Source organism: Ictalurus furcatus, chromosome 22 (assembly GCF_023375685.1).
Source record: "Ictalurus furcatus strain D&B chromosome 22, Billie_1.0, whole genome shotgun sequence".
NCBI lineage: Eukaryota > Metazoa > Chordata > Actinopteri > Siluriformes > Ictaluridae > Ictalurus > Ictalurus furcatus.
The window spans coordinates 6,302,717-6,314,910 of record NC_071276.1 but is presented as its reverse complement, the minus strand read 5'-3'; the positions used below and the strand labels follow the sequence as shown (position 1 = coordinate 6,314,910).

Sequence of the window (12,194 nt, the reverse complement as noted above, 5' to 3'; positions counted from 1 at the left end):
TCTTCCCATAGTGCATCCTGGTGCCAGCTCTTCTCCACACGCCCACATGATGTAAAAGAAAACATGACTCATCAGACCAGGCCACCTTCTCCCATTGCTCCATGGTCCAGTTCTGATGCTCATGTGCACATTGTACGTGCTTTCAGCAGTAGACATGGGTCAGCACAGACGCTCTGACCGCAGCCTCATACGCAGCAAGCTTTGATGCACGATTTTTAAATTCTATAAACTGCAGTGTTACGTTACCTACCCCACCCCTCTTAAAATCTGTGGGGGTGCAAACGTTTCCACTGTATTATTAAAGCATACAGTCTTACTCACTTTTTAAACTTCTGGTCAAGCTTGAAATTGTTTCAAATCCTTCTCCTTCCGCCTCTACCATCACCAAAGACCAATTACAATATGTTCAGATATCTCAGCGAACTTACAGGTGAAACTTTTTTTTGTCCAGTACCTCACTCACATTTCCAGAACAATTCATTTATTTAAAACGTGTTTTCCAGAAATGGAAGAAATAGAACATTTTCAGGCACTCAGTCATTTGTGCGAATAGTTTCCAGTAGTACTAGAAAAGCGAACCTAATTTCAAATTACTAGAAATAAGAGAGACATTGAAATACTCAAACACTCCAAACTGTTAGGAATTTATTCCCTTGGCTTTCAGATCTCACTAATCATTAGCATGAAAAAGACAAAACAGCTTGTTCATCATCAGTGCCCTGCAGTTTTTGTTATTAATTAATAATTAATTACATTTCTCTGCCATGCCTCTGTGGAGCTCAGTGTGAATTTAATGATCTTTTTTTGCAAGGATACCTTTTTCAAAAAGTAATTTGAAGAACAGCCCTCCCCCCATTTCTAAGACTAGGAATTCTTTAAGGGGTAAACATTTTCATATTTATTTACTGAAAGATGGTAATAATCACAGTAACATTTGTGGACTAACAAAAAATTTTAATGTGATAAGCAGTTACAACAGCTTGGCACACTTGTGGCCACTATGCCAGTGTTTTTTGATGGTAAGAGTTCGGTCATGTTCTTCATAGCAGGATTCTAAGCAACATCTGTTCTATCCACACGGGAAACTGAGTTATGTTTATAAAAAAAAAAGACTGATAGAAATGAAAATGAAGTTACAACATTCAAATCCCCCATAAAGCTATGCGGCATCCTATTGCACCTTTGTGTAAAATTTCTGGAGATCTGCAGTTCAATCCTAGACAAAAAACAACAACAAAAAAAAAAAAACATAAAACCAAGTCACTCGTATTTACATCTGGATTCTTTCAAGACAAAAACTGGTATTTGAATAAATTACAGATGCAAACCAACATCCATGCGATCTAAAGCGTCAGCTTTCTATACACGCGTTAAAAACAAGCTGAGCCGATGATGGAATAGTGAAACGGTGGATTTTCAGACAGGGTCCATCCCTCGCGAAGAGAAAGACGTGGAGAAGCCCAGGCCCATCCCCCTCTGCGTGTGCGTCTGCGAGCGTGCCATTTCGTACTGCACGTCCAGGTTACGGAACATTTCTTCCTGCTGCTGCAGTGTCTTTATGCCTTCCTCGTTGAGGTCTCCAGTAGATGGGTCGTCTTCAGCCTACAGGTGAACAAAGTCGACTGTTTATGTACAGTCGAGTGCACTCAAGACAAAATGAAGACTACAAAGACGTAATTTAGTACGGATAGTGGAAGAAGACCCTGTATCTGGGTTAAGAATGAAATGAGAGAACCCTCTAGTGCTGAGGTCTCGATTTGTAACACGCCTTCAGGCTTGCAGCGCTGAGTACAAACTCTGCCTTCTGCATTTCTCCGTTCCTGGTTGCACATACAGGCCACAATAAACATGGGCTCAAACCTGGGACTACATTTTCACCCCTTTCATCCATCTACACCTCCTCTAATGCAGAAGCAGACACACTGCAGAAGAAAACGCATCTGAATTTCTATATCAAGTTGTCTTTAAAGAAGAACCAGAGAAAATGGATTTGAGGAAATTCTCTCTCTCTCCTATTTAACGCCATGCCAGCTCCTATGGTTATATTCATGGCGAGAGCCATTTTGATTTGAGGAAAATGAACTTTAAGGTCCTTTGTTATTATGTATTATAAGCAAGTATTTTTATTTACTTGGGCACCACACAGTCATATTTTCCTATTAAAGTGGGTGGTGAGCATATACATAAAACGGTACACTACCTTAAAATGTTTTGTTTGTAATTTTACATTTATGGCATTTTGGCGCATGCCCTTATCCAGAGCGACTTCCATTTATCTCATTTATACATCTGAGAAGTTGAGGGTTAAGGGGCCTCGCTCAAGGGCCCAGCAGTGGCGGCTTGGCAGTGCTGGGGACTGAACTCACGACCTTCCGATCAGTAGCTCAATGTCTTAACTGTGAATTTTCCACACCCCGATCTAAACCTGCCTACCTTCCGCTCAATCAGTACCATCGAGAGTTAATTATGTTTTACAGTGCTTCGTTTTAAGAACATTTCCATATAGGACGAGTACAGGATTTGAACTTACTTTGATGCCCATCAGTTTGCGGAACTTCACGTTTTGGTCTTTGTTGCCGAAGTTTAACTTCTCCCAAAGTTCTGCAGTCTGGGACTTATCCTTCAACACAAAGAACATGAAGATTTTAAATGACAGCAACGTCCATTTTAACGGTATACGTTTTCCCAAATGCTAATTATGCTGGCCATTCCATCAATTTCATAATTCTACGCAGTTCTGTACTTTTATGAGTCTTAACTGTAATGATTGTAACCTCCTGACTGATGGACTCCATCGGTCCTGATTGCAACATTGCGCAAATACATTTTTGGGTAACCTCTGCCAGTACTATATGATTTCTTTCTGACGAAAGGCTAATCCAGTTTTAAAAACAAACTCGATTTCCTGAACGCAGACTCCGCCCCCTCTCTCACCCCTTCCTTCTTCCCCTGCCATAACAGCTTCCTCTTCTTCTCCTGTTCAGCAAACTTCATGGGATTGACCGCTGAGGGGTTGTAGTAGCTCGGCACAGCGATGCCCGTCTCCGCCAGTGTTTTAGCCTGCAGCGCTGCCATCTGAGCTGCCATAGCGATCTGTGGTGTGACCTGTGTGCCAGAAGCAAGCAGCGCGGCCACGTTCAGCGCCGGACTGGAGACGGCAGCTGGGGCGTTGTCACAGAGCAACGGCGCTGCTGCCACTGCTGCTGCTGGAGGGTCAAGTCAAAAAACAAAGTGTTAAAGACGAAGCTAGTTTTCACCAGATGGCTAAACAATGTTAAAATACAGCAAAATAAAGCTCCTTACCTGCTACGATCTCTTGCTGCTGCTGTTGGTGTTTTTCCAGCAGCTCTTTCTCTTTCTGTTCTTGAAGTTTTTTGGCTCTCTCCAACCTGTGTGCCAAAGTAAAATATAAATCAAGTAAAGCTTTTCTGACATCTAGAACCATCTAGAAACGTATATAACTAAACAGTTCTTTCTTATATATAAATATCTCCCACAACATGTACATTATGATCTTCTAAACACTTAAAATTTAAAACACTACTCTACCTCCTGGCCAACGCCTCTTGTGCATCCATAGCTGTGTTTCTGCCCCTGAAAGCCACAGGACTGGCAGAGCGACTGTGACTCTTCCTTTTCACCTTCTCAACCCTTTTCTTCTTCTCTCTGTTGCAAGAGGAAATGGAAACAATACGAAATATTCAGCTGTCAAATTTTGATTCTCAAACATTTAAGCATATGACTGATTTGAGAAAGCCTAGTGAATGTGTAACTTGGTTCGGTTTGAATGGTTTGGGTAATTTTACGATGGAGAAATATAATAAACTAACCCAAGGTTAACGTCGTTATTGAAGTATTGGTAATCCTTGGCAATAAACGTATAGCCAGTCGTTGTGAATAACAACAGATACCTGCTTTTGCTGCGACTTTTGCTCCTTTGCCTGTGCTTGGAACGCGATCTGGATCGGGACTTGGGTCGTCTCTTCCTCTCGCGACTCTTTGATCGCCTCTCGCGACTGCGCGACAGAGACCTTCGTCTGTCCCGACTTCGACTACGATGCTTTCTGTGAGCGTAAAACAACAGACCGCATTGAGTTAACACTAAAGGAAATATCGATAGGACATATTTCAGGAAGCTCAAAACTGAAATAAATGTGGTGCAGTAAGGACGATTAAAGTTAAATAATAATAATGTTCTGATATTGCCTGACTGTAGTTTGCTTGTTTATTAACTAAATCAAAATGTAGTTTTACAGGAACTGCTTAGCCCTACTCTACACCTTTGTATATGATTAATACATTGAAATCATCCTGAATAATAATAATAACGTGAATTAACATCATGTTTGTAGAGCTCAACAGTCTGAAATATAAGGAGCGTATTTATAGGAACACCAGTGTATCATGAAGTTGGGCATGATACTACTGACGTGAACGTCTAATGTTACCTGTCCCTTGAGCGTGATCTGGATGGGCTTCTTCCTCTGGAGGACCTCTTGTCCTTTCGCCGGTGTCGCTCCTCTCCGCTGTCTTCTGAAAGCCTCTCGCGCTCTTTATCCGAACCGTGCAGCGTGTCCTCGGACCGGCTGTGCGATCTGACCGTCTTGTCCAGGTCCCTCCGCCGTGCCTGTTTTAAGAAGAAGTGGTCTCTTTCAGGAAAATAGTGTGACAAAGAGAGTTAGTATGCCAGTTTTGGAACAAGCATCTTTTAAGATGATTTTAATACGCACAGCCCCAACCACCCCTCCTCACCTACATCTTTATTTAAAATTAAATAAAATTTTTTTTTTTTTTTTTTTTTTTTTTTTTAAACACAAGAAGTGTCCACATACCATTCTTACCAAATATCTTTGGGCACAAATCCCATCCTTATTAAACAATAAAACCATAAAATAAAAAATTTAAACTAATCTTAGCCTAACTCGAAATAGAAGGTCGTATTCAGAGTTCAAAACTTCAAAAATCACGCCTCCAAGATTGCCAGATTTCTCTTGTTTAGGGCTTTCAGTACAACTGGTATTGAACTGTGTCAATGACCACCTTTATAACCTGGGATAAAATGTGGACTGATATAATAAAGCAGAAATAAAGAGCACCCTCCCTTCCTCCCCTCGCGGTCAACTGCATACATATACAAAATGTTGCATTAACGAAAGAGACAGACACAAAAAAAAACAAAAAAAACAAACACACACAGAATATACTAAACATGACCACATGAACATGAGAAGGTGGCAAAGACGCAAATAAAAATCTAATCTTTCTCTAATATACTGTGACTAGGGCTGCAACTAACGATTACACTGCACTGGTGTACAACGATTACACTGCACAAGGTGCAGTGAAAGGGAGTTTTTATTATTAATTTAGGACTGTAGTTTAATTCAGTGCTTTTTGTACATCCATAAAAAATATGCATAAATACTATTTTATATATAAAATTTATTTTATAGTATTTATGCACAATTTTTTTTATGGATGCACAAAAAGCACTGAATTAAACTACAGTCCTAAACGAATAATAAAAACTCCCTTTCACTGCACCTTGTGGTTTCTGTTACTCGCTGCCTTTAGGAATATTATTTTACTTTTCATCATAATGTTTTAATGAGACATTACAGATTTTACTCGAGCTACACTCTGTATCAGCACGTCTACACAGCACGTGAGGAGCAACGAGGCCTCGTTACTAACACAACACTTCCGTTATAATAAACAGAATTTACACTGCAAGCGCACAAATACAACATATAATGATAAACTTAAATTAAACTAAACCTTTTAAGCAGCGTGCACCAGTTTCCCCTGCCCCTTACACACAGTGGAGCATCTTGGATATAAACATAACTTTGTGCTCGTGCAGCACTGTTTGATCTCCGCGGTGTTTAATATTAAATGCTCTCCTGCCTTAGAGGACTTTCTTCCTCGGTCACGTGACGATTTGGCCTCCGTCTGATGGTGACTGAGGTCATGTTGGGAATAAAAGGTAACGTGGACATAAACAGTAAACTGAAGAAAGTCATTATCGGTGACTCTGGGTGTCTGCTAAAGCTAGCATGTGTATGACGTCATGCGCCGTCGACTAGGAAACGGCTGATACTTCCGGTTAGTAAATAAAAACTGCTAGTGATATATTTGAGACGAGATTACCTTTCTAAAATCCACACACTAGACGGTAGTGCAGAGTGCATAGTGCAAGTGTACAGCACTTCATTTGAGACACAACTTTAGTATTTACTCTCCGAAGCGTGTTTTCGGAACAAAAGTAACGTAATGAGTAAAAACACCCCGTGCCGCGCACAGACCAAGTAATCCATAATGAGATTCATTGACAAGGATTTTCATAATCGATTATTATCGATTTTATCGATTAGTTGTTGCAGCTCTAATTGTGACTACATTTAAGACCACTGTGAACAGGAAGCATCCTAATTGTCATAAATACACAGTTCACAATCATTGTAAGAAATAAATAAATAACAAAAATTTCCCGGTGTAAGAATGTGTTCCACCCACATTATTCAGCCATCAGCCTATAAAAGAGCACGATGAACTAGAAGCAGTCTAATGTTCTCTACTGACGGCAGGAAAAGAACGTGAAGCTGAACGTGGAGAAAATGCTGTTTTTACGTGTTCACGGTTTAAAGGACAAACTGACCGAGCACTCATGTGCTCACTGTTCATAGGTGGAGTTCATGATTTTATTAAGAAGGAAGCCAATATACAGACATACAGACATACATACATACATATAATCCACTTCAGGGATCGTTCAATGACAATTTGTCATCCCTACACATTTAATATTGCCCTCAAATGGCAATCCGTATCAATTTGAACCTACATGCAGACCGAAATCGTGTTTCAGGCTCACCACAAACTGTCAGATAGTGGCGCACTGCATTTCTTGCCGTAATACAGCTTAAGCCTGTAGATAAGTTTGAGGTCTAAAAGCCGATCTTAATGCAATTACCATGCGAGCAGGACGCAACTCTGAATACGGCCCTGTGTCGGTATCACCCCCCCCACTTCAGGTCAGGCTTGCTAAGGCTTCCCCTTTGGATGCACTAGTATTCTGAAACGTACTAGCCTTTCACTTCACTTTTTCATGACATTCCCCCCCAGCATTCATGCATACAGGTTAAGAGGACAAAGATCGATCAAGATCAATGCAACTCATGTAGGGGGGGGAGGGGGGGACTTGGGGAAAATTAGAGCAATAATTCAGGTTGCTAGACAGAAAGAAAAAAAAAAAACATTTTTAGGCAAGTGGAAGATTGAGGCTGATAGTTACCTGTCCAGGTGTAGGCATATAATTTTGCTATCTGTCAGCAGCGTCTTCTGTTCAGAGTGTCTCTTCGTGCATTAGCACGCTGAGTGTAATTTGTTATAGAGATGTTATCATGTGATCTAAATACAGGCTTTTACCAAAAAGAAAAATTCCCACACAATCTGTACTCTACTTTTTAGTCATCTCTAATTTCACATAACTGACATTGTGTGTGAGAAATTATCTCTCAAGAGCTAATTTATTTTGGCATTTCATCATGTCCTGTAAAAAGCTTCATACTTACCCTGTCCTAAAACTTATGACAAATTACATACTGACGTGACCACATCAACTTAACCTACGTGAGTGAAACGGTCTGTAATTTAGTTACCTCTTTGCTTCTGCTGCGGGATCTTCTGTGCTTCTTCTCACCTGAAATTCAGAGGAAACAAATGCAGTGGCGCGCGCACACACACACATCATCTTGGCATAAAGAAATACTTTGAGACACCGGAGAGTGTGCTGTAAGTTTTTGTTCTCGTCCCGCTGAGACGGATCTATTGTGAAAATTGCCAAATTCTGCATGGTATTCCACAAGGTTCAGTACCTCTTCCAGTTTTATTCTCTGACTGCACATTTTAATTGGACTCACGTGAGACAGGAATATTTATTAACCCTGGTGCATTTCATTAACGCTCTCTTTAGCTGCATTCTGACTAACAGGACATTTAATTGCAGTGCAGGCCAAAAGTTTGCAGACACCCTGGCTAAAGACACTTCAACCTTCACATTTCCTGTGTCTACTTTACTTTATTTCCACGAGAGGTCATTTTAAAATAAATATTAGCTAAAGACTTGTTTTGTTTCAGCTTTTATTTACGACGTCACATTTTCAGTGGGTTACAAGTTTACACTGTTTACTTTATTAGTGTTTGGTGGCATTGCCTTTTAAACACTTAACTTGAATCAGCCTCTTGGCATAGCCTTCCACAAGCTTCTCACAATATTTTTGCCACACTTCTTGCCCATTCCTCCTGACAGAACTGGTGTAACTCGGTCAGGTTTGTGGGCCTCCGTGCTCAGACACGCCTTCTCAGTTCAGTCCACATATTTTCTATGGCATTCAGGTCATGGCTGTGTGATGGCCACTCCAATACTTTTGCATAGGATCGTTGTCCTGCTGGAAAACCCAGCTGGGACCAACTTTGAAACTTTTCAGTCTTGAAGTGTTGCTTTAGTGTTTCTAGACAATCCTCCTTCCTCTTGATGCCATCTATTATCTGAAGTGCACCAGTCGCTTTTACGGCAAAACACCCCTACAACATGATGCTACCACCCCCGTGCTTCACAACTGGGATGGTGTTCTTCAGATTAAAAGCCCTGCCCCTTTTTCACTAATCATTATGCCCAAACAAAATGTAAATTGCTCTTAAGGAGGAACTGTACTTGTAAAGGTCCACAATTCTTCCCCCCATAACCCTAACGCCCTCCCCCCGAGGTCTTGGCTGAGTTGCTTGGCTTTTCCCATGGTATCAAGCACTAAAGGCACTGGCGCTAAAGGTCAGCCACAGCTGCACTTCCAATTAACTCCTAATTATAACAGCTGGCCAATCAGAAGCTTCTAAAGGGCATTACATTAATTACAATGATATCTTACTGACTGTTTAAAGAGACAGTCGAGTATGGTGTGTGTAAACGTTTAACCCACTAGAATTCTGATATAGTGAATTAAAGCTGAAATCAACTGTTTTAAAATGACCTCTGATGCGATACAAAGCGTACGCTCTACCTAAAAGAAAAGGAACATGAAGTGTGTGGGTTTGTGAAAAACCGAGGCCGAGTATCTTCAGCCTAGGTGTACAGGCGTACGTATAAAATACAAACAAATAAAATACCTGCAATAACTTAACATGTAATAACTAGTCTTATACTAAACACTTTTTAAGTAACACTCATTCAGTGTGCAAGTGTTTTAGATTATATTATTTATTTACCCCCCGAAAGCTATGAGAGAAAGTTACCCGATTTGCGTTTTTTGTCCCTTGACCGTGATCTGGAACGTGAGTGATGTTTCCCGCTCCTGGGTGATTTCGATGTTTCCATGACGACTCTAAGTCCACGTCGAACACTGAGCTTGTGCGTAGTAACGTCTTCAAGACAGCGGCATTTGCCTAATCGAGAAAAGAAGCATGGCTTTAAATGATGCACTATTAATAGCGGCCTTTCAAATTTTCCTTAGATCTAATCATTTCTTTTCAATTATTTCTCCTAACCCTACACAGATGGGTGACCTTATCTAACAGCTTGGTTTAAGTCTAATTTATACTTTGGTTGGGGGGAAAAAAAACAATCAATTTCCCTCATTAAAATGCAAATCAATTTATAACATTTTTGACATGCGTTTTTCTGGATTTTTTTGTTGTTATTCTGTCTCTCACTGTTCAAATAAATCTACCATTAAAATTATAGACTGATCATTTCTTCGTCAGTGGGCAAACGTACAAAATTAGCAGGGGATCAAATACTTTTTTCCCTCACTGTATGGAGCTGGGACCTTCAAAAAGACAACTTTTCAAAAGTACTTTGAGATGGTTCATTCAGACCTGAATACTAGTTCTGTAAAAAGAAAAATCGAATTTCCCCAAAGTCCCCTTACCCTAATCAGCCGCCGATATTTTTCAACCGCACAACATTCTGTCCTCCTCTAATTATGTATTTCAGAACAGCACTCCAGAGTAAGTTAACCGCACTTGATGGCATTGCTCATCAATCCCAATCTGCCTGTAGTTGTAGAGAATGAAAAGGTCCTGTGTGAGACGGGGAAATTAAGAGAACGAGCCGGGTTCTACGCTGTGATGACTTGCTTGCATTCTCTCCTTTTTTTCTTCTTCCTTAAATCGGGAGCTGAATTTGAACTTGGGAACACGGATATGAGACCAAGAGACCTGCAAATCTGATGTGGGCAAATTGTTAAAACAAAAATGATCATGTATTCGAACATGCGCATTAATAATAAACCTGCGATTTGCCTTGCAGACAGAACCACCTTCAGAGGTGCTGGTCCAGAAAAACGATGACCACCTTCCGACCAATCAGATTCCAGAATTCAGCAGCACTGTGGTATAACATTTGCTTGATAAACACAAAGTCTGTATTTCCTGCTATCGTTCCACACGGCATGCGATGCAATGCAATGCTCGGCTTATCTCTCTTGCTGCTTGACTGAAAGGTCAGCGTTTCCTGCTCAACGCAGCTACAGATCAAAAAGAGCCCACTCACATTCACTCGCTCTTATCGGTTTGTTTGGGAGCACAATTGACAGATGCTGCTTTCGGGCCAATTTATTGCTAAAAGTTAACGCTGGGATTTCCACGGTTACAAAATCACCACGAAACGCTGTCCAACTTCAAGAGGCCTTTATTTTCAAATCAAGAGTGTTTCCCTTTCTCTCCAACTGCCCTGCTCACACAGGTCAGCAAAATACACTGAGCCCATAGTTCATGGTGATGTCATGGCCGGTGGCATAAGTGTAACACGAGCAAACTTCACTTGCACCCACACGCAGACATGACGAGACAAAACATCACGTTCCGTGTGCAATAATTCCTTGGGTTACTAATCAATTTACAATGCGTTGAGACCAATGCCCTGCCCCAATATATACACACATACTGTACATACATACACTATGTCGCCAAAAGTTTGTGGACACTTGTCCAACACACCCAGGTGTGCTTGTTGAACATCCCGTTCCAGATTTAGTCCTCGATTTGCTGTTATAATAACCTCCACTCTTCTGCGAAGGCTTTACGGCAGATTATAGAGCGTGGCTGTGGGGATTTGTGATCATTCAGAGGGAGGTTGAGATCAGGCGCTGACGTGGGGATGTCGAGGACGCTCCGGTTCCAGTTCATCCCAAAAGGTGTTCAGTGGGGTTGAGGTCAGGGGTTTTGTGCAGGACACTCGGGTTCTTCTACTGCAACCTTGACACACCATGTCTTCACAAAGCTCACTTTGTGAAAAAACAAAAAAATACGACAAGCAGCACAAACAAAAAAAAAGAAAGAAAGAAAAAGATGACGTAAAATCCCCCGCGTCATCAGACTTCCGGAATTGCACGGAAACGCGTCGTCATATTTCTGGAAAATCCCATCACACTCTCCTGTAGCTGTAAACTTAAAAAAGAAAGGTTTTTTCCACCTATTTACATTTGCGTCGTCTAATAGCCCATATAGATAAGCTTGTGGTTACTCAGCTTGGTAGCCCCGCGACACACACACACTAATACCTTCCGAGTTTGTTTGTTTGTTTTTTTTTTTACACACTGGTTGTTTCGTGCATGACGTCATCAGCAAACCTACACCTAGCTAGTTGTGAGCTGTTGTTCATCAGCGCGCGCTAACTGCGCTAGTTATGCTAAATGTGTGGCCGCTGTTCCGCAGCAGCTCCACATCGAACACCAAGAGAAACACACTCCCTCTGGTTTTTTTTAACCCACTCCGAACATTATCTCACACGCAACCAGGCGCTGTGGTAATAAGTTATCTATTTTATATCGGGCTAACTCACTGAGCTCGCGCCTCGTGTTTGTTTTTTTCCTGCGAGCTCGCGCGGCCTACCGCTCCATAATCTCTGCTCGCCATCACCCGGATATGTGCGCTCGGAGTTCGAGGATCACCAACTATCCCTCTGCCACAAACATTTTCAGACACGCCTTCAACCAAATGCAGAGAATAAAAACATTAACACGCACTCACCGCCTCTCAAATGAAGAAATGTAACTTGTTTATATGTCTTTTCCGCCTTGAAGATTCGACTTGTTCTCGAACAACGGGGATGGAGACCAATACAATGAGCCGCGACCCGGAAGTGCTTCCTCTCATTTCCTTTGTGACGACCTAGCGTACATAGTTTTTTTTTAGTT

At 41.3% G+C, this 12,194-nt stretch overlaps 1 protein-coding gene across 2 annotated transcripts; it reads right to left on the bottom strand.

The window, feature by feature from the left end:
* Nucleotides 1–451: 451 nt before the first annotated feature.
* On the bottom strand, nt 452–12,133 carry rsrc2 (arginine/serine-rich coiled-coil 2). 2 transcript variants are annotated; one of them, XM_053654299.1, is made up of 10 exons: nt 9,927–11,884; nt 9,292–9,441; nt 7,662–7,702; nt 4,449–4,627; nt 3,912–4,064; nt 3,550–3,666; nt 3,304–3,389; nt 2,935–3,206; nt 2,531–2,620; nt 452–1,602 (listed from the first exon to the last, which is right to left on the bottom strand). In XM_053654299.1, the coding sequence occupies exons 2-10, from the start codon at nt 9,371–9,373 to the stop codon at nt 1,417–1,419; spliced, it is 1,206 nt and encodes a 401-aa protein (XP_053510274.1). In that variant the 5' UTR covers nt 9,374–9,441; nt 9,927–11,884; the 3' UTR covers nt 452–1,416. The 2 variants fall into 2 exon arrangements, with proteins under 2 accessions (XP_053510274.1, XP_053510273.1); XM_053654298.1 differs by lacking the exon at nt 9,927–11,884 and adding an exon at nt 12,028–12,133 and having other exon boundaries at nt 453–1,602.
* Nucleotides 12,134–12,194: the final 61 nt, after the last annotated feature.